Source organism: Diceros bicornis, chromosome 34, assembly GCF_020826845.1.
Source record: "Diceros bicornis minor isolate mBicDic1 chromosome 34, mDicBic1.mat.cur, whole genome shotgun sequence".
In the NCBI taxonomy this organism is placed as follows: Eukaryota; Metazoa; Chordata; class Mammalia; order Perissodactyla; family Rhinocerotidae; genus Diceros; species Diceros bicornis.
This window is the reverse complement of record NC_080773.1, coordinates 13,651,259-13,672,613: the sequence shown is the minus strand read 5'-3', so window position 1 is coordinate 13,672,613 and position 21,355 is coordinate 13,651,259. Positions and strand designations below refer to the sequence as shown.

The following is a 21,355-nucleotide window of genomic DNA, read 5'->3' as shown; positions in this document are numbered from 1 at the left end:
GGATCAGACTGTCAAAGGCTGGCCCCTCAGGGCAATGGCTGCTACCTGCGACATCCTGCAGGAAGCTAAAAAATTCACTCTGGGCCAACCCACCATGGTATATGAGCCACATCAGATACTTACACTATTAAAACAAAAAGGGGGGATACTGGCTCACTTCAGGAAGGATGGGAAAATACCAGGCCATCCTTTTGGACAATCCAAATGTACGGATGCAAGTATCATCCTCCCTAAACCCAGCCACCTTGCTCCCTAATGAGACATCAGAAGCCTTAGAACATGACTGCTTACAAGTTATGGAGACGGTGTATTCTAGCCGACCTGATTTGTTGGACTGTCGGCTGGAAGACCTGGACTTGGAACTCTTTACAGACAGCAATAGCTTCATGGATCAAGGTAACAGATACATGGTGTACGCGGTCATAACTTCACAGGAGACTTCAGGGTCTAAAGCCCTACCCACAGGGACATCGGCTCAAAAGGTGGAAACCATCGCCCTCACTCGGGCTCTACATCTACCTTGAGGGAAAAGAGTAAATATATACACAGATTCCTGTTATGCCTTTGCTGTCGTTCATGCCCATGGGACAATCTGGAAGGAAAGGGAGACTCAACAGCAGGAAAAAAGGAAATCAGACCTGGCCCTAAAATCTTAAAACTGCTTGGTGCTATTAACGAGTCTGCCTGGCTAGCAATCATATATTGCCCTGGCCACCAGAGGGAGAATCTTAATGGGTCCAGAAGTACATCAGAGGGCCCCACCTACAAAAGACTGTACAACAGGTGCAAAGAACAACCCCAAGACCACTTGCGGTCCTCAACATCTGGGCACCCAACATAAAAAAAAGTGGCCTACTGAAGACCAAAAAATAGACGTTACCCAGATGCTCCAGGCAACTGAAAATTTCAGGTTTTTGTTAGTGTTTGTGGACACCCTCACCGGGTAGGTAGAAGCCTTTCCCACTAGGTCTGAGAAAACGTCAGAAATCACTTACGTGTTGCTAAAAAAAATCATCCCTAGGTTTGGTCTGCCTAATACCTTACGGAGTGATAATGGACCAGTGCCAAAATCTGTCAGGAAACACAACTAACTTGGGATAAGACACTGCCCCTTGCCCTGCTCTGGGTTAGAGCAGCTCCCCGAAGTGGACTTAAATTGAGTCCTTTCAAAACTCTATATGGGAAATTCTTTCAGGCATCTTCCCCTGGGACTGAATCTCTAGATATTTTAAGGAATATTATGATTACTAATTATGTTAAATCATTAAGCTCTGTATTAACTTCTTTCCATGGTCTGCACATCCTTCTGACGTCCCTCCACACACCTTCTGATCTGGTGACCATGTTTTGCTGAAAACTTGGAAAGACCAGGGAAGGGCCTGAAAATCAGTTGTCACCCAAGTGGACGGGCCCCTTTAAGATTTTTCTCACCACTCATTCATCTGTAAAACTTGCAGGCGTGAAACCCTGGATACATCACTCTCGGATCAAGACAGCCCCCAAATCACAGGAAAATATCCCACCTGCACCAAGGAATAAAGAGGTGGCGAAACCCCTTGAAGAGCTACAGTATATCTTTAAAAGATAACTTTGATCTCTTCTATCTAATCCTTCTTCTCACAGTTCTATTTATTGGGGTCAAAAGAAAAGTAACTCTTTTCTATGCTATGGTCCCCCTATGAAGTCCTGATTCAGCAGGAAGTAGCTAGAGGAATTACGACATCCTGTCTCCCCCTTGACCATAAGATTATGGGTTACTACCCCTAGTGGGGAAAATTGTAAGTGAGCATAAGGGAGGCCATCTTGTTACACTAAATGGCCCCAGCCCCTTCTCTGCGTGACTACTCACTGCTCTGCATGTACTCTAAAAAATTCACATGCTCTCCTGATTCATGGCTTCCACTTACGTATGTATTCCCCAATAGCTTGATAAATTAAAAACTTTGTTCTATGAGTTTCTCTCCAGGAACAGGCTGACCACAGGTGGGAAACACACCTACAAAGTATCCATCACAGCTGACAGAAGAATGGAACAATGTGATGCCTGGAGCCCATCACGCCTGGAGACCAACGTCCCTGGACCCCCTCCTTACTGCCCATTTTCCCTGTATCACGTCCTCAAGATTCTGTAATCTTTGAAAATAGGTCTTTGAGACATTAGTCACCTGTCTTCCGATTTGCCGGCTAATCTAACTAAACCTCATTTCTCGATCTCTAACTCGTTGTGATTAATTGGCTCAGATCATGGCGAGCAGAGCAAGCCCATTGCTCAGTATCACTACAACAATTGAGTGATCCAAAATTGTTGGAATACTTTTCAGATATCAATGCGCAAAACAGTAATATTTTATATGTCCCCCCCCCCAACGAAAAAAGGGCATTCAAGTCAGTGGCAGAGTGGAAACAGCACTGTACTTGGAGTCCGGAGAGCCAGATGGAGTTCTGTTTCTGGGGAACTGGCTATGTGACCTTAGGTGCTTAATCATCCTGGCATTTTTATTTTTTATTTATTTATTTTTTATTTATTTATTTATTTTTTTGTGAGGAGATCAGCCCTGTGCTAACATCTGCCAATCCTCCTCTTTTTTTTTTGCTGAGGAAGACTGGCCCTGGGCTAACATCTGCACCCATCTTCCTCCACTTTTATATGGGACACCGCCACAGCATGGCTTGCCAAGTTGTGCGTGGGTGCATGCCCGGGATCCGAACCGACGAACCCCAGGCCGCTGCAGCGGAGTGCGCTCACTTAACCGCTTGAGCCACCTGGCCGGCCCGGCATTTTTATTTTTATCTTTAAATATTTCTGTAAATTTCAGATATGCAGTCCCTTGGTCGACGTTGACTCAGATCTGGGTCATACCTGTATTTGGGCATTGCAGCAAAATTTGACTAAGGCTAAAAATAGCCAGCCGTCACTTCTAGACAAAGATCTGAAAACAGAGACCATTGATCCGAGCTGTGCACTTGAAGTACAGCACATCGATGTCATACGATCAGGCAGCCCAATTCTTCCAACCTGCCTCTGCAAAGTGTCTATGCCACCCTCCACTATGGCTATGGGAGGGACAACTTCCATTGCAGGATTGCAGGCCCATACAACAGACGGAGCTGAACCCTGCAAACTCGTGTCGCTCCTTCAGAGCTTCTCTTCACTCCTCCGTTCAATCAGGAAATAATTACTAAGTACCCACTATGAGCCAGGACTGTGCCAGGCCCTGGGGATTCATTGATCTGCAAAATAAACAAGGTCCCTACTCAGTTCAAGGAGGTCAAGAAAACAAGCAATCATAAGACACTGTGAAACGTGTTTTGGTAAAGGAATTACAGGATGCAGGGGGGAGCCCAGCTCTGTGAGTTAGGGGCCCCTAACTCAGACTTAAAGGTTTTCCAAAGGCTTCTTTTCATAGAATTGCATCAACTCAGCTTTGAAATCATGAGTTTGGTAATTTTGCCCACTATCCACTGGCTTTCCAAGAAGTCTGTGTTTCAGTTGCATCTACGGCTGCTGGGGAGGGACACATCTGGGGTAGGGCGTAACCAAACCACGGTGCTTCAGCTACTCAAAGAAGAGAAACAATGGCATCTCTGACTGGGAGGCCTTCTTTCCGCCTCCTGGGTGGTGCCATGTTTTCACTCTAGGTAGGAGAATCCACTCTGGCATCCAGGTACAAAAGGCTTTCAATATCTGATCACAAGTCCTGAGAATAATGAGGAATACTTATTCATTCCTCATCAGAGTCAACATCTACCATTGCCCACTCCTCACTTTCACTAACCATCACATCAAATACAAAATGTCCCCTTGAAAATCTTCAGAATGCGCGTTTATTAGTTTCTTGAGGCACAGCACATGCCAAGGTGACAGGGCTCATGTCCCTCTTCTGTTTTCTCTAAGTCTCCTCAGAATTCTTGTTTCCTGTCCCCATAATGTTTCTGAAAAATTTTAAGTAGTGATGAAATAAATCCAAGAAGATCTAAATAAATGAAAAAAATACAATGTTCACGGATTAGAAGACTCAACACAGTAAAAAAAAAAAAAAAGCCAGTTATAAAAACAATACAGATTGATAAAGTGGACTACCTTAGAATTCAATTTTTTTTTCATCATTAAGAAAGTGAAAAGATAAGTCAGTGGGAAAAAAATTTGAAAACATGTAACCAAAAAATGACTTTTATCCAGAATATATAAAGAATTTGTACAGATCAATAAGAAAAAGATAGACAACCCAAGAGAAAAATGGGCAAGAGACTTGAATAAATGCATTACTAAAATCTCAAATCACAAAGAAGAAATCCAAATGGCCAATAAATGTATGAAAAAGTGCTCCACCTCACTGATAACCAAGGAAATGCAATTTATAACCACAAGTTAATACCACTATACCTCTAGAACAGCTAAAATTACAAAGTCTAACGAGACCAAGTATTGGTGAAGCTGTGAAACATCCAGAATGGCCATACGCTGATCGTGGGAGTTGAAACTGAAATGTTTGGCAGCATCTAGTAAAGCTGAGCCCAATTACCCAGCAATTCTACCACTAGGAACTACACAGCACACCCCAACAGAAATTGTGCTCGCGTGCACCAAAAGATAGTATCCATTAGCCCAAACTGGAAACAACCCACACATTCATCAACAGTAGAATGGGTAAATACGTGGTGATTTTTATACAAGTGAGTACCATATGGCAATGAAAATGAACTATAGTTGCGTGCACATGGATAACACTGAGTCGAACAAGCCAGTCATGAAACAATACAGATGTATGATCCACTTATGTAAAATTCAAAAAATAAGCTAAATAATCTGTGGTGTTAGAAGCCAAAATAGTGGCTCCCCGTGGAAGTCAGAAGTGGATAGTGATTAGGAAGGAGCACAGAGAGGGCTTCTGGGATGCTGGAAATGTTCTCTTTCTTGACCTGGGTGAAGGTCACAAGGATGCGTCCATTTTGAGATAATTCAATGAGCTGTATACATTTGTTATCTCTGCACTTATTCATATGTGTATTTTATTTCAATAAGCCTTTTAAAAATATTCCCATGAATCATCTTAGAATGGTTGCTTATAAGGGGGCAATAGGAATGGAAAATGGGTATAAAGGAAAATAAATAGGTAGATAGGTGGGTAGTAGATAGGCAGCTACATAGGTAGATGAAATGGGGCTTGTGTTAGCAACAGCTCTAGAGTTTTGTCCTGTCTAATATGGACACAAGTTACAGGTGGTTATTTAAATTTAAATTTAAATTGATTACGATTAAATTAAATTAAAAATTCAGTTCCTCCCTTACATTAGTCACATTTCAAGAGCTCGATAGCCGCATGTAGTTATTGCCTACCAGGAGATACAGAAAATCTTCATCACCACGGAAAGTTCTATTAGACAGCATCGGCAGACGTGGACCAGATCTCCTGGAGAAAAGAGGGAGTGAGAGAAAGTAGCAAAGAAAGAGAATCTGAGAACCACCAGTGTTAAAGGGGTTCTTGTAGGAAACAGACCACAGCAACACAAGATCCAGAAGAGAGTGATATCACAGAAGCCCAGGCACTAGAAATTTTCAAGGAGGAAGTGTTCATGTCAAATGTTCCAGAGAAGGAGCTGGAACAAAGCGGCAAATAAGAGGTCATTGGAGAGTTTACCAAAATGGTTTCAATGTGCATGGGAGTCAGATTGTAGTGGGTGGGAGAGGGATTGGTGGGGAGATACAGAATCGAAACATAGATGTAGCAAGACTCTGTTTCGAGTGGCTAAAACAAAAAAGGGAACTTCCATTAAGTGAGAGAGCAGATAGCCAGTTCCAAAGAATAGGAAGAAAGAGATTAGCCTCAGCTTGGGTTCTCGGGAAGTGACTCAGACAGAAAGTGATGTCTGGACTCCAGCCACGAAGCTGGCAGGCAGAACATGAAGAAGGGTGCTCCAAGGGAAGGAACCGCATAGATAATGGCAGGTGGAAGGGGCAGGAAATGGAGGATTAGGGTTTGAGCTAATCCTGCCAAAATTAGGGATTTGCTTTCAAAGATCAGGGAAGCACGGAATGTTCTTGGGCAGAGGGAAGAACAAGATCAAGGTTGAACCTCGGGGAGGTTAGAGACAGCTTATGCAAGATGGAGGAGTTCCTCAAGGAGGTGTAGAGACCCCTTGTGGGATCCAGAGTTTGAAGGAATGAAGTTAGGAATGGCCAGCAAGTACGAATGTAGCTGCAGAGAGTAACTTCCTCTGGCTGCGCCCTGGGTCTATAAAGCTCAGACAAGACAGAGGGTCCCAGGGGTCTCAAGTGGTACAACCAGTGCCGATCTGCCCCCTGCAGATCCTGCTGGCAGGGATAGACCAGAAGGCTCAGATACACAAACACCCCTTGTGAGGCGAGGCTGCCAGTGGTGGGATGGATGTGGTTTCTCTGACGGTAAAGATGTGTCCCCGCAGGTTATCTCGGGATGACCAGTGGGGCTTCTGAGAGTAGATATGATGTGGAGTAAGGCACAGGCTGTGTCATACCACAGGCACCCACACACCCGCAGCACACGCCCACAGCTGGGGCCTTGAAAGGAAGGAGAAGAGGGTCCAGGCGGTGTCAAATCCAAAGTATTAAATTGTGAGATCTCCTACCCCATTGCTGGGGACTCTGGCTGCAGAGAGCAACGACAGATTTTGAGGGTGGAAGGCTTCTCTCTCGAGTCAACCAGGGGAGACCTCAAGGCTTAGAGGATATTGAGGGGCAGTATCACCCCTGCAGCTGATCCTAATTCTCTGCCCCCTCACCCCTCATTTCTCTGAGTGTCTCAGGCTACAAGAGGGCTATCTGACACAGAAGCTTTTGACATCTCGGTTTACAATAGCTGTTTCCTCCTCAAAATCCCAGCAGCCCCTCCTCCCGGTCCTTCTTTCCTTCAGGGACCCACATGTCCCCTCCTCCCACCCCCAGACTCCTCAGGGACCCACGCACCCCTCACCTCAAAGCTCTCACTCCCTGTGAGCCCCCTACCTCTGCCTGTTTCTTGGCATCTCTGGCTTTCATCCAGTCTCCTGTTTACTCACTTCATTTTCCTTGTTGACTTTGGGTCCCAGTCAACTTTGAGCCTTTATCTCTCCCTCTGAGGACCTGCCTGGGGGGTGTCAGAGCCCCCGCCCACCCTGGCTGCCCAGAGATCCAGGCCTTGGTGATAAGAGAGGAGGAGTCCTGGGGGCAGCAGCTGCTGGGGTGTTGTCCAAGAGGGCACCCAGGCTTTGCAGCTGCTGTTTCCAGAATAGGCTCCTCAGCAAATAATGAGTCCCAAGATTGGGAGGAGAGGAGCAGGGCATGGGTCAGGCCAGCCCCTCGGGAGAAACAAGCTCCATCTCAGAAAGCTCATACCACCTCTCAGCTGTCTCTTCTGCTCCCGTGTGTGTAACTAGACCCCGATCTCCCATCCCACACAGGTTCTGGGGTGAGGGTGGGCACAGAGTCACCCAAAACCTGTTCAGCCAGTCCCTCTCATGCCAAAAAAAAACTCTCAGAAAACAAATAAATCTCCAAGAAGGGGCACCTGGTGGCGTCTGAATGGAACCAGGAAACAGGGGCCTCCATCCTTCTTCACACACAGCTCCAGCCCCCCTGTTCTCTCTCTGCTCCCCACCTGAGACCACACCGGAAGAGCCTGCCTCCCCCCTACAGTCCTGGAGAGTCTACACAGCACCGTTTGGGAGGCAATAAGCCCAATTAGACTAGGTTTGATGTTCCCATTTGGCAGACGAGGTACCTAGGAGGTCCTGTGGGACTGGGGGTGGAGGTCTTGTGTCCCACGCCTCAGGCCTGGCTCAGGTGCTCAGATTCCTGCCCACCCCAGACACCTGCCCCCTAGTGGTAGCTGGGAATAGGATGTGGGTGGCCAGGGGCCAGGGATCAGCTTGTGGGGACTGAGGAGCAGCCAGGACCCGGATGTGGGTCCATTGCTGTTATTCCTGGCAGGAGCCAAAGAAGGGAATCTGGCCATCAAACCAGCAAACAGACCAAATGTCACCTTCCACCCCGGCTCCCCACCCCTCAGGGATCCAGGCCCTTAGCACCCTGCTTCCCAGCTGTTTCCCTCAGGGTCACCACCCCTTCCAGGACTGAAATTTCCAGCAAGCGACCAGGGCACAGCCACCAGCTGTTCTCACATCCCTCTCAAGACCCAGGCATCCAGGCTTGCCCTCCGCCCTTCCCAGGGCTTCCGTGTCCCCATCCCACCTGGCCCGGGAATTAGCAGCCTCCTCCGGGAAGTTGGCATCCTCTGCTTGGCAGGCGGCCCAGGGTGTGGCCGAGGAGCCAAGAAAGTCCACTATATAGCCCAAGGCAGGAGCTCGCCCTGCAGCTCCGGGGACCTGCAGGTGAGAGAGGCCGGGGTCCCCTCTGGAAGTGGGACATCCGGTCCCCTGCTCTTGCCCCTGGCTCCAGGCTTCCCCAACCCCCCCCCCCAGACCCACTTGGCACCCAACTCTCCGATACACACACACACTAGCCCTTGGGTCCAGTCCATCTCAGCCTTCCTGGTGCCCAGGTGGCCCTCGTCCTGAGACTGGGCCCTCCAGGACAGTCCCCGGCAGGAGGGGCAGACCAGCCTCCTATGACCCCCTCTCTTTCTCCTCTGCAGACATGGGTTCCCTGTGGAGCTGGTGGACCCTCTGGGCCGGAGCAACCCTCCTGTGCGGTAAGTCAGACCGAGATCCCCTCTGCGTCCTTGTTCCAGCCTGGGGAACCCTGCCCACCTGGGCCAGCACCCTCCATTTGTGCCCCCTCCACAAACCCATCTCCCAGCACCACCTCAAGCTAGCTGAGATGGTAGAGAGGCCCCTCAGGTTCTGAGGAGAAAGGAGGTAGAATTCACCCATTCTCTCTCTGTGCTGGAGGGAAGCGGGTGAAAATCTTAGTCTCCAAATTCAAGTGTGCAAGAACCACCACTTGATTTTCTGCAACTTTGCCAAAGTTTTGACTCTGAGCCTCATTCTGCTGAGGTGATGGGAAGCCTCACTAAAGTCATTCTTGGAGGGCGTGGTGCCCAATTCTCCAGGATTATGTCCAGGACTCGAGTCTTAGGTAAAGCTAAAGTACTGGTAGAAGGATGGAACATTAGTCACCAGTCTACATCTGTTTAGGTGACTTCTGAGTCGCTCATTGTCTTGATCCCTTGGCCCCGTGGGACACTGGGATAGCCTTCAAGGCTCCCCTTATTCGGCAAACAGGCCTTCTAGATCCCCACACTCTCTCCAAGACCCCTTAGATCGCTCTGTCTCTCCTAAGCCCTAGGAATCTCTTCCTAGTTGGGGGTGTTGAAAAGCCCCCACTCTCCTCTATTTCTAGGAGACATTTTGTCCAGACTTCCATAATCCTTTTCTTTCCTTTACCCTCTTCACACATACCCCCAAGTCCTACTAAGACAGAAATCACAAACCGGCAGCTGAATCCAGCCAGTGCGGGCCCCACAGTGCTTCAGAGAATTTTGGGTTGGAGATTTCACAAGGAAATTCAGAGAGCCAGTTTCTCTTGAAACATAGTAAGATCTGGCATAAAAAAAAAAAAAAAAGTAGAGCCCACAAGCCGTGATAATAACAACAGGCTAGAGCTGGTAGCAACACCCCACTTTTGTTGGTGTGTGAAGGCTCCAGCTTACTGCCACTACCTGGACTGTTTCGCACATTTATATTGCTTGCCTGGCGCCCACCAGCATTTGAGTTTGAGACCTCTGTCCAAAGCTTTGGAAAACAGAAGCCAGAGAGGTTTGTGGGTGAAAGCTGCATGGACAAGGAGAAAGGAAAGAGAAGAGAGAAAAAAAAGCCCAAGTTAATATTTCAACCTGTTATCCAGACACGGGGCAAGGGGTTGGTTCTCTGCTGGGGAGGACTGGATAAGTGGACCCACAACTTCATTTTCTTATCCCAGGGTTGACCCAGGAGGCCTCAGTGGACCCTCAACGGGACACTGAGGGGGAGGAATTCCTCACGGCCTTCCTGCAGAACTACCAGCCGGGGTACAGCAAGTCCTACCTCTACCTCCTCCTCTCCAGCCTCTCGGACAGCCCCGCCTCAGTCTCCATCCTCAGCCAGGCAGACAGCACCTCGCAGAATGTCACAGTGAGGCCCGGGGAGTCGGTCATCGTCAACATTAGCGCCAAGGCTGAGATGGTTGGCAGCAAAGTCTTCAAGCACGCGGTGGCGGTCCACTCTGACCGCACCATCTCCGTGCAGGCCGTAAACTTTAAGCCCAACACAGTGGAGGTGACGAGGTTGCAGCCGGTCCGTGCCCTGGGCACCGAGTACTTTGTGCTCACACCGCCCGGCACCTCAGCTCAGAATCTCAAAGAGTTTGCTGTGGTGGCTGGTGCAGCGGGGGCCTCGGTCAGTGTGCAGCTGAAGGGGGCAGTGACATTCCAGGGCAAGATCTACGCAGCGGGCAGCGTCCTGAGTGTGACTCTGGAGTCCTACCAGGTAGCCCAGGTACAGAGCATGGCTGATCTCTCAGGGTCAAAGGTCACAGCCAGTAGCCCCGTGGCTGTCATCTCCGGCCACAACTGTGTCCAGAAACACACGAACTGTGACCATGTGGTGGAGCAGCTGCTACCCACGTCCGCCTGGGGCACTCAGTATGTGGTGCCCACTCTGGCCTCCCAGGCCCGCTTCGATCTGGCCTATGTCGTGGCCAGCCAGACCACGAAGCTGACCTACAACCACGGGGGCACCCCTGGCTCCCGTGCGCTCCAGGCGGGTGACTCTGTAGAGTTTGAGATCCGGCCAACCCAGCCGCTCTACCTGTCTGCAGATGTGGGTATCCAGGTCGTGCTGTTTGGCACGGGTGCCACAAAGGGGGCAGTGACCTATGACCCCTACCTGGTCCTGGTCCCAGACGTGGCGGCCTACTGCCCTGCCTATGTGATCAAGAGCATACCAGGCTCTGAGGGTGTGGCCCTGGTAGTGGCACAGACGAAAGGTGCTGACGAGGTGACCGTCGATGGGCACAGGCTGGGGGCCAGTGTCGTCTGGACAGCTGTACCAGGCACTGAGTTCTCGTATGCCGAAGTGGACCTCGGCACTGCTGACGTGACCCACACGGCCGAGGCCACCACCAACTTCGGGCTGCTCATCTTCGGGCTGGGCCCAGCTGTGGGCTACGGAACAACAGCTGCCTGTGGCCATAGTGAGTGATGGGAAAAGACCCCTGGCCCTGTCCTCCTAGTGACCACTTTGCCAACGCTCTCACCTTTTTCTCTTCCCCACCCACCTGTTCCTCTGTGGCTTCCTGGCTCTGCTGGGCTGTCCCCGCTCACCTCCATCCTCCCTGCCATCCTCCCTTTCCTTAAGGCTTCCCAGCCCCTCCCTACCCACGCCCCCAAGAATAATAAATATTTAGCAACAGGTGTGACCCAGGGTCCCAACCAGTCAGAAGAGAAGCCAGCCCGAGCACTGCAGCAGGCTCCCAGAAGCCCCCGTGGGGTCTGGCACCAGCCTTTTGTCTGTTGCTTTTGGGGGAGTGATGGGGAAGGGGTCCTACGGGAGACCCAAGGTGCCGAGAGGGGGGACTTGAGGGGGTGGGGTCAGGTCAGCAGCTTCTTACCAACCAGTTCGGAAATATTTTGATATTTTAGCAACTGATACACAGCTATACCAGTTGGTAACTGCTAACTCATGTAGGAATGTTTATGCCCAAATTCAAGAGGTCTCACAGTCTCATAATAATGATGGCTACCATGCTGTGAGGGCTCTCTCTCAATATACAGGGACCATTCTAGGCGCCTTGCACATGTTAACAGAGTCATCTCTAGGACCTGGCCCTATGTGTCACCCCGGGCTCAGCACATTGAGGAGCTGCCCCCAGGCAGTGCTGCGTGGTATCTGAGGGCACAGATGCTAAGGCCAGACTTCCCAGGTTCCAATCCTGCCTCCACTTGTGTGACCTTGGGCATGTGACTTCACCTCTGTGGGCCTCAGTTTCCACACCTGTAAAATGGGGATGATCACTGCATCCCCTCACAGGGCCGTAGGGAGGGTGTCATGAGTTGACAACTGGCAAGTATGTAGGGCTATGTAAGGGTGAGCTGTTATGAGCAGAGAGAAGGCACGAGCTTTTGAAGACAGGGATGCAGGCGAGGAAGAGTTGTTTCTTCCTATGTGGACCCCCCCACCCTCAAGCTACGACCCTAGACACTAGGGTTCCCAGCACTGGCAAAAATGCCCCTCCCACCCACCTTCCGGGACCTGGAAGCCACCCAACTTCCAAGGACCACTCGGGCTTGAAGAGTAGAATGGGGAAGGAGTAGGTGATTAATGGTGACAGGTAACACTCAATTAACACCTGGAAACACCCCCCTCCCCAAATATCCCTGTCAAGAAGGTATTATTATCACCCCATGTTACAGATGAGGAAACTGAGGTCCAGAGAGTTTCAAATTACTGGCCCACTGTCACACAGCTCATTGGTTGAGCCAGGATTCTAACCTAGGCAGCCTGACTCTTCCTCCGCCCTTTCCATTCCTTGAACAGTCAGTCTCTGCCTTTCATTTTCTGTCCTTGAAAAAGATCCCTTAGCCTTTCGACCTGAGTGGGAAGGTAGAGGAGAGGGGGAAAGAGAAAAACCACAAATTAGCTTTTCCACGATTGTTCCTGCCCGTCCTACGTAACTATCTTCCAGGTCTTCTGGGCTGAGCTGTGTTAAACTGGGGAGTCAGAAAAGCAGGGATCGGGTCAGGTCTGAGGGGCTCTCTCCCTATGAGATTCCAGATCTGTTTCCCCACATCTAAAATGAGCGAACTGCCCAAGCTCCCCACGCGGGGGCGCTCCAAGACTCCCAGCGCGGGGACAGTCCTGACTGTTTCTCCGTTCTCCATCCTCTTCCCTCCCCAGCCCTGGTGAAGGCGCCGGAGCCCTCCTGCGAAGATGTGCAGTGCTCTCTGGGGCAGGTCTGCCAGGTGGCGGGTGGGCAGGCCAAGTGCGTGGCGGTCCCCGTGGGCACCTGCCGCGCCCAGGGTGACCCCCATTACACCACCTTCGACGGCCGTCGCTACGACATGATGGGCACGTGCACGTACACGATGGCAGAGCTGTGCAGCGAGGACCAGACCCTGCCCGCCTTCAGCGTGGAGGCCAAGAACGAGCACCGGGGCAGCCGCCGCGTCTCCTACGTGGGCTTCGTGACCGTGCGCGCCTACAGCCACTCGGTGGCGCTGGCCCGCGGGGAGGTTGGCTTCGCCCGGGTAAGTAGGGCTGCAGGGTTTCATACCGTTGAGCCGCCAGTCAGAAGGAGGAGGCCAAGCCTGGGTATCAGGCCTCAAACATGAGCCCTTTGCCATGGGGTGGAGGGTGCACAGAAGTGGGCCAAGGGAGCCAGGGCTGGGGAAGGGGATGTGAGAAATCAGTGGCAGATCCTTAAACTCCTTTGGTCCAGCAATTCCACTTCTAAACATTTGAAGGATGCTCAGAGATACTGTTAGAAAAAAAAAAGTTTATGCCAATGTGGTTTATAATAGCAAAAGAAAGGAAATAAAATGTCCAACAATTGGGAATTCCTTTTTTTTTTTTTTCCCTGCTGAGGAAGATTTGCCCTGAGCTAACATCTGTGCCAATCTTCCTCTATTTTGTATGTGAGTCTCTGCTACAGCAGGCTGACAAGTGGTGTAGGTCTGTGCCTGGGATCTGAAGCCCGGCAACCCAGGCCTAACTTAACCACTATGCTACCAGCCAGGGAATTCCCCTACCAGAGAATTTCTTAACAGACCAAACACTAAATTTAGTGAGCGCCAAATTGTTTGTGCTGAATTTGTTTCTTAGCACTTTCTGTGTAGAAATGCATTTAATGCTCCCAGCAATCCATGGGAGTAGGCATTATTATTAACACTTGTTGATGAGAAACTAAAGTCCCGAGAGATGAGTGACTTCCCAAGCGCTTAGAGCTGGTAAGAGGAGGAGCTGGGAACACAGGCAGGCTGGCTCCTGTGTCCCTATTCTTAGCCTCTAGTCCGTTCTGCCTCTGGTAAATGGATTACTACTCAACCGATACAAATAACAGCGTAGAGCAATGATTTCCCTTTTTTCACCATGTTATTATGAAAATGGTCAAATATCCAGAAAAGTTGAAATCTTTGTACAGTGAGCACTCATATGCTAATAACCCCGATTCTAAACATGTCGCTCTTCTTGACTGATCACACGTCTATCATCTGTTCATTCCTCTGTTCGTTCAACAATCCCTCTTATTTTTAACGGGTTTCGAAGTAAGTTCCAGACATCAGTACATGTCACCCCTAAAAACTTCAACATGCCTGTCATTACCTAGAATACACTTTTTTTACATTTCTTTTTGCTTACTTTTGAGATAAAATTTGTGTATAATAAAACCCACAAATTTTAAGTGTACAGTTCACTGAGTTTTGACAAATGTGCAACCCAAGCCTCCATTAAGATATAGAATATTTTCATCATTCTAGAAAATTCCCTCATGCCCCTTACCAAACTGTCCCCAACTCACCCCTCGAGGCAATCACAGTTCTGATTTTTGTCCACCATAGATTAATTTTGCCTGTTCAAGAACTTCAAATAATGGAATTGTACAGGGTAAGGAGCCTTTGTGTAAGGCTTCTCTTGCTCAGCATAATACGTTTGAGGTTCTTCCATGTTGCTGTGATTAATTTTTTTTTTTTTTTTTTGCTGAGGAAGATTCACCCTGAGCTAACATCTGTTGCCAATCTTCCTCTATTTTGTATGTGGGTCGCAGCCACAGCATGGCCACTGACGAGTGGTGTAGGTCCACGCCCAGGAACCAAACCTGAGCCACCAAAGCAGAGCACACTGAACTTAACCACTAAGCCACGGGGGCTGGCCCTGCAATTGATTTCCTTTTAATAGGTTAAGGCATTCACATAGCTCAAAACAAAAAGAGCATGTTGTGAAAGGTCTTGCTTTTGCCCCATCTTCATCTGCTTTTCCCCCACTCCCCACAGGTAACCACTTTTACTGATTTCTTGAGAATTCATCTAGGGTTTCTTTATGCCAATACAAGCTAACATAAACATACGTTCTTACCTTTCCCCTGTCTTAACGAAGGGTCCTGTGCGGTATGTTCTGTTCTGCTCTTTGCTGTGGCACTGAACAGTACATTCTGGAGCTCTTTGTGTATCAGGGTGTAGGGAGCCCCCTCTCTCTTTTTTACAGCTGCATGGTTCCCCCGTTGGATGGCTGCATCATAGCTCACTTAACTCAGTCCCCTGTGGATGGACACCTCGTTCACAATGGCAGATAGTACCTAAGTGAATATTCCTGCACCTCCCTTGTTTCTTGAGTGTGCAGGGGGATCTATGAGATTAATAACCAAGTGGATTAATGTAGGTGCTCTTGATTGAGGGATTGAGCACAAGCTCAGGGGGACTTCAGATCTCTTTAAATCGTGTGCAGAATTTTGCACACGCTGTGCAGTTTTTCAGGGAGGGGGCCCACAGGCTTTTGTCGGATCCTTACAGAGATGAGTGACTTGACAAAGGTTTAGAGCTCCTGGTGGAATCGTGACAGGTTGTCCACAAGACGTTGTTAGGAGAAAAGAGGAGTTCATGAAATGGTGACTTCAGCATGGTCTCGTTATTAAAAAAAAAAAAAGTATAAATGTATTTAAAGGTAGGAAAAAACCTGGCAAGATTTATAAATGTGTGTGTGTGTCTATAGCAATGTGGACTATTCCTCTTCTCTCATTTTTGCTCAAGCGCATTTTCTAAGTTTTCTGTAATGAACAAATATTACTTGTGTCATTTAAAAATGGAGATCACTGGTCTCAGGGGAGACACATACGGGAACAGTGGTCCCTGGACTGAGAACCTGTGAGTGTGGGGCGCTGGGCTGTCTTGGTCACTGCTGTGTCGTCAGCACGGCTGCCACAGACCTGGACACACAGGAGGGCTCGTGGAGGCGTTGCTGACCGACTGAATGAATGATCTGTCTTACCTTCAGACCGTTGCTCCTGCTGCCCCCTCTGCCTGTTACTCTTTTTTCATCCCCCATCCTCTTGGATAAGATGAGGATGTGTGAAGAAAGATGCTCAGGAAGAAGAAAATGGGCCCGGGGGACAGAGAGACACATTCCTTATCTCCTGGCCAGACTCTTTCTCCACTGAGGCATTTGCAAAGGAATACCCTCCCCCCTCTTTTTTTTCCTGGCTATCTCCCACTGAACTTTTACAGCTCAGCTCACCTTCTTTCCTCCAGGAAGCCTCTCCCGGCCTGCAAACTTGCATCTGGTCCTTTCTCTAAGCTCCCACAGCCTTCTGTGCCTCCACTATCCCAGCCCTGACCACTCTGATCTGTCACTGTCTAGTGACAGGTCTGTCTCCCCCATTGGACTGGGAGCCCCATGAGAGCAGGGTCTGGGGTTGTCTCGGTCGGTCGTCGCTGTATCTCCAGCATCTCCCAGCCCAGGACCAGCACAGAGTGATTGCCCAGGGGGTGTTTATGTAATGCAGCAGCCCCTGCACTCACTTACTGAGTGCCTGCTTTTCCACCAGGCACTGTTCCAGTCACTGGAGATGAAGCAGTGATCAAAACAGAAAAAATCTCTGTCCTCGTGGAGCTGACTGTCTAATGGAGTTAGATAGATGATACACATGAGAAATTTGCAAATCATATTTTAGAAAGCTAGAAGCTATAGGAACAAATAGATCAGAGCAGGGGATGGGGAGTAGGGAGGGGGTGCCACATAAAATAGTGTGCTCAGGGGTGGCCTCAGTGAGATGGTAACATTTGAGCAAAGCTTTCGGGAGAGGTGAAGGGGTGAGCCACGTGCACATCTAAGGGAAGCACATGTCAGCCCTCAGGGATGGCAAGTGCAAAGGTCCTGAGGCTTAGTCGGTGGCGGTAATGGGAGGAAGGTATCCCAGGGCAGCTAGAGCAGGGGAAGCGAGTGGGAGGAGATGAGGGGCTGATGGCCAGACCACCCGGGCTCTGACTACCCCGTCCTCACCCGCTCTGCAGATTGACAACCAGCGCTCGCGCCTGCCCGTCTCCCTGGCCAACGGTCGCTTCCGAGTGTACCAGAGCGGGAGACAGGCCGTGGTGGAGCTGGACTTTGGGCTGGTGGTCACCTACGACTGGGACTCCCAGCTGGCCGTGAGCCTGCCCCAGCGCTTCCGAGCCCAGGTGTGCGGACTGTGTGGCAACTACAACGGCAACCCCACCGATGACTTCCTCACGCCTGACGGGGAGCAGGCTCCTAACGTCGTGGAGCTTGCCAGTAGCTGGAAGCTGGACGACGGGGACTACCTGTGTGAGGACGGCTGCCAGGACGACTGTCCCTCCTGCACCCCGGGCCAGGCCCAGCACTATGAGGCTCAATCTCTCTGCGGCCTGCTGACTCTCTCCAACGGGCCCTTTGCCGCCTGCCATGACGCCCTAGCCCCCCAGGCCTTCCTGGAGGAGTGTGTCTACGACCTGTGTGTGTTCAACGGGGACCGGGCCAGCCTCTGCCGGAGCCTCAGCACCTACGCCCAGGCCTGTCTGGAGTTTGGCATCTCTGTCGGGAACTGGAGGCTGCCAGCCAACTGCCGTGAGTGGTGCCCCGGTGGGGGCTGGGGGCACATGGTGGGGGGCAGGGGACCACTTGCATCGGCTCCATATCTGAGCACTTATTGGGGGTCAGCCTGGAGCTGGACCACGCCAGGGACACGGAGATGGCCAAGATGGCCGGGCTCTGCCCACACTGAGCCTGAGGCTGGGACAGACGTAGCACTGGACACCGACAGGCAGAGTGGTCAGGGCCGGGATGGGGGAAGTTCAAGCAGGCTATGGGAGACCAGAGAAGCTTCCTGACTCGGCCTGAGGGGGTCAAGCTTGCTAGAGGAAGGGCTGCCCAATCCGAGACCCGTAAGTGGGCTTAGAATTAGACAGAAAAGAAAGGGAGCAGGAAGTGAGTTCCAGGCTGAGAGAAGAACATGTGCAAAGCTTGCATGAGAGGTAGTCCTCAGAGACCCAAAGCAGACATGTGAGCCTCTCTTCATTTCTAACCCTTCCCTGACTCCCCAGTGCCCTCTGGGTAAAGTCCACAGTCCTCAGCCAGGTGTCCAGCCACTTAGTCATTCATTCGCTCATTTATTCATTCATTCAGGAAGCATCCCCTGAGGCCCTGGCTGGCCCCATCCCTGTGCTGGTGAGAGACACACACCTGCCCCCGCCCTCGTGAGTTCCCAGAGAAATATTCAGGAAGCTGAAGGCTACGGGAGAGAGGGGAGGAGGCGTCCAGGCCCAGGGCTTGAGACAGGGACTCTGGAGGAGGAGTCTGGGGGAGACAGGCCATTTGGGGCTTGTTTTGGTCACAGCTGTGTCCCCACTGCCCAGTAAACACCCCCCCGCAGAGTTCCCCTATGCCTGGTGCAGAAGGGGAAGCAGTGAGTTCATTCACCCACTGGTTCACTTCCGCAGTAGATACTGCGCATCTCCCGGGGGCCAGGCCCTGTCCTTGGTGCTGGAGGTTCAGCCGTGACTGAGGTAGAACTTATATCCCACCTGGGAGCCAGAGTAAGCAGTAAACTATGAAATATCTTCAGAGAGCGAAAGAAACAAAGTTCACGTAATAAGAGCAAATGGGAGACTTGTGAAAAGGATGCTCAGGGAAGGCCTTCCTGAGGAGGTGAATCGGAGCAGAGACCAGGATAAGGCAAAGGAGTCAGCTGAGTAATAAGGATGCTCATGGGGTGTCTCTCATAGATGAACTCAGTTACTCCTCACAACAACCCTGTGAGGTCGGTACTGTTATTGTCCCATTTTACTGATGGGGAAACTGAGGCACAGGGAGATTGGAGTCATCTGCCCACCATCGCACAGCTAAGAAAGGGAGAGCTGGGATTTGAACTCAGGCCGTTGGGCTCCTCCTAACTACATGCTGCCCTGCTTTCTGGGGAAAGGCCAATACGGGCAGAGGGAACCGCCAATGCAAAGACCCTGAGGTGGGAGTGTGAGGACCTGGGAGGAGGCCACTGTGGCAGAGGGAGACCGAGAGGAGATGAGGACAGGGAGGTGATGGGGGCAGATGGCGGGGAGCTTCAGGGGCCACCGGGAGGATACTGGCTTTTACGTGGAGCAAGACGGAGCTTCAAGAGGGCTCTGAGCAGGAGAGGGAGGTCATCGGACTCAGGTGTTCCCAAGGCCCCTCTGGCTGCAGTGAGGAACAGCCTGTGGGGGCAGGATGGCAGCAGGGAGACCAGACAGGAGGCTGCTGGGGTGGATAGGACCAGGGTGGGGACTGTGGTGAGAGGAGAAGGGGGCAGATTCTGGATAGATTCGGAATATGGAGCAGGCAGGATGTAGTGACAGATTGGTTGCCCAGTGAATGAAGGGGAGGGGGATCAGCTATGTAGCTGAGGTTTGGGGTCCTAGCACCCAGAAGGATGGAAGTGCCATTAACTGAGATGGGGGCTCTGAGGGAGGCGCAGGGTTTGGGGAGGGAAGTCCTGGCGCGCCTTCCGACGGCGCGCCCCTCCGGCCCCCGCTGCGCTGGCCTGACCCTCCCTGCCCTCTCCCTGCAGCCCTGTCCTGCCCCGCCAACAGCCGGTACGAGCTCTGCGGCCCGGCCTGCCCGGCCTCCTGCAACCCCGAGGCGGCGCCGGCCAACTGCTCCGGGCGCCCGTGCGTCGAGGGCTGCGCGTGCCTCCCGGGCTTCGTGGCCAGCGGCGGCGCCTGCGTGGCGGCCTCGTCGTGCGGCTGCATCTACGAGGGCCGCCCGCTCGCAGCCGGCCAGGCGGTGTGGGCGGACGAGCGCTGCCGGCGGCGCTGCACCTGCGACGGCGCCACCCGGCAGGTGCGTTGCAGCGACACGCAGGGCTGCCCGACGGGCGAGCGCTGCGGCGTCCAGAACGGCCTGCAGGGCTGCTACCCCGACCGCTTCGGGAGCTGCCAGGGGTCCGGGGACCCGCACTACGTGAGCTTCGACGGCCGGCGCTTCGACTTCATGGGCACCTGCACGTACCTGCTGACCGGCTCGTGCGGCCAGGCCGAAGCGCTGCCCGCCTTTCGGGTGCTGGTGGAAAACGAGCATCGCGGCAGCCAGACCGTGAGCTACACGCGCGCCGTCATCGTGGAGGCCCGCGGCGTGAAGGTGGCCACACGCCGCCAGTACCCGGGGCAAGTGCTGGTGAGGACGCGGCGCCGGGGCCGGGGTGTGGGGCGGGGCAGGAAATCCCCCCTAAAGGGTAGGGAACCTGGACCCCGGGAGCGGCTGGGGTCTGTTAGCAGACCTATGGCCAGTGGTCAAGGTTGCGGGGCCCCCAAGGCAGGCGGTGCTGCCCCTCGCTGGCTGTGTGACTTTGTCTCCCAGGGTCTCAGTTTTGTCCTCTGTCAAATGGAATAATAAGAGGGTCCCTTCCCAGTGGGAGCCGCTTCACAGGGTGGCTGTAGGGATTTCATGAGTTAATATTTGCAAGGCGCCCAGCAAGTGTTCAGTGAATGCTGACTTCATATTTTATTGTTGTGAACCCTCTGCAGTTACAGATTTGTGCCTTTTCTGGAGGACATTGATTTTCAGAGTCAGGGGACATGTAAAAGGTTGGGAACTAGAGATGAGGGGGCTTACAGATGGGCCCCTCTCTCAGACGGTGGCAGGTTTCTGGGTAGAGCGTTCCTAGAGGGCCCAGCACCCAGCAGAAGAAGTTGAGAACCACTGATTTTCTCTTTAAAGAAAAGATGAAAATCAAGAGGCAGGTGGTTGTAAGATTCACAACAATAGTTAATTATTATTATCGGGCAGTTTGGCAGTGGCCCATGCCTTGGGGAGGAGGATGAATTGGAAATGGAAAACCCAGAGAACTTTCCATGGTCCAGGCACCACGCTGAACCCTTTCCAGGCCTTAACTCATAATCCTCAGAACGACCTTCAGGTAAAGGAAATTCTGCCAAGGAAGCCTGGTGTTTGGCATAGAGAAGCTTCTCAATAAACAGAGAGCTTGATTATTCATATTTACGTTTCCACCTCTGTGAGATGACATTTAAACTGAGGCTCGAATAATGATAGTCAACACGGATTAAGTCACTTCTGGGTATTAAATGCTTGACATACAGTAACTCGTTTAATCTCTGTAACAACTCTGGGAAATAGCTAATCTTGTTAGATGAGGAAACTGAGGCACAGAGAGGTCAAGTTGCCTATGCAAGGTCACATAGCTAATGAGCAGCAAAGCCGGGATTTGAAGTCAGGCTGTCTGGCTCCAGAGTCCATACTCTTAGCCACCATATCCTATTGCCTCTCCTGAAGAGAGAGTTGGAAGCAGGGAGAGAAGAAGATGGAAGGGTGTTCCAGGCAGAAGGAACAGCAAGTGCAAAGGCTCTGAGGCAGGAACAGACATAAGGGGTAGGGCCAGTGGGGCTGGAATGGAGTGACGGAGGGG

The 21,355-nt window shown here is 51.5% G+C and overlaps 1 protein-coding gene across 1 annotated transcript in view; it reads left to right on the top strand.

Annotated features, from left to right (window-relative positions):
• Positions 1 to 296: 296 nt before the first annotated feature.
• FCGBP (Fc gamma binding protein) overlaps positions 297 to 21,355 on the top strand; it is a 47,233-nt gene continuing 26,174 nt past the window's right edge. Inside the window, exons 1-6 of the mRNA XM_058531067.1 lie at positions 297 to 396; positions 8,610 to 8,666; positions 9,896 to 11,146; positions 12,850 to 13,199; positions 16,956 to 17,526; positions 19,502 to 20,106. Coding sequence (XP_058387050.1) covers positions 297 to 396; positions 8,610 to 8,666; positions 9,896 to 11,146; positions 12,850 to 13,199; positions 16,956 to 17,526; positions 19,502 to 20,106 — 2,934 coding nt within the window. The remainder of the gene's footprint in view (positions 397 to 8,609; positions 8,667 to 9,895; positions 11,147 to 12,849; positions 13,200 to 16,955; positions 17,527 to 19,501; positions 20,107 to 21,355) is intronic.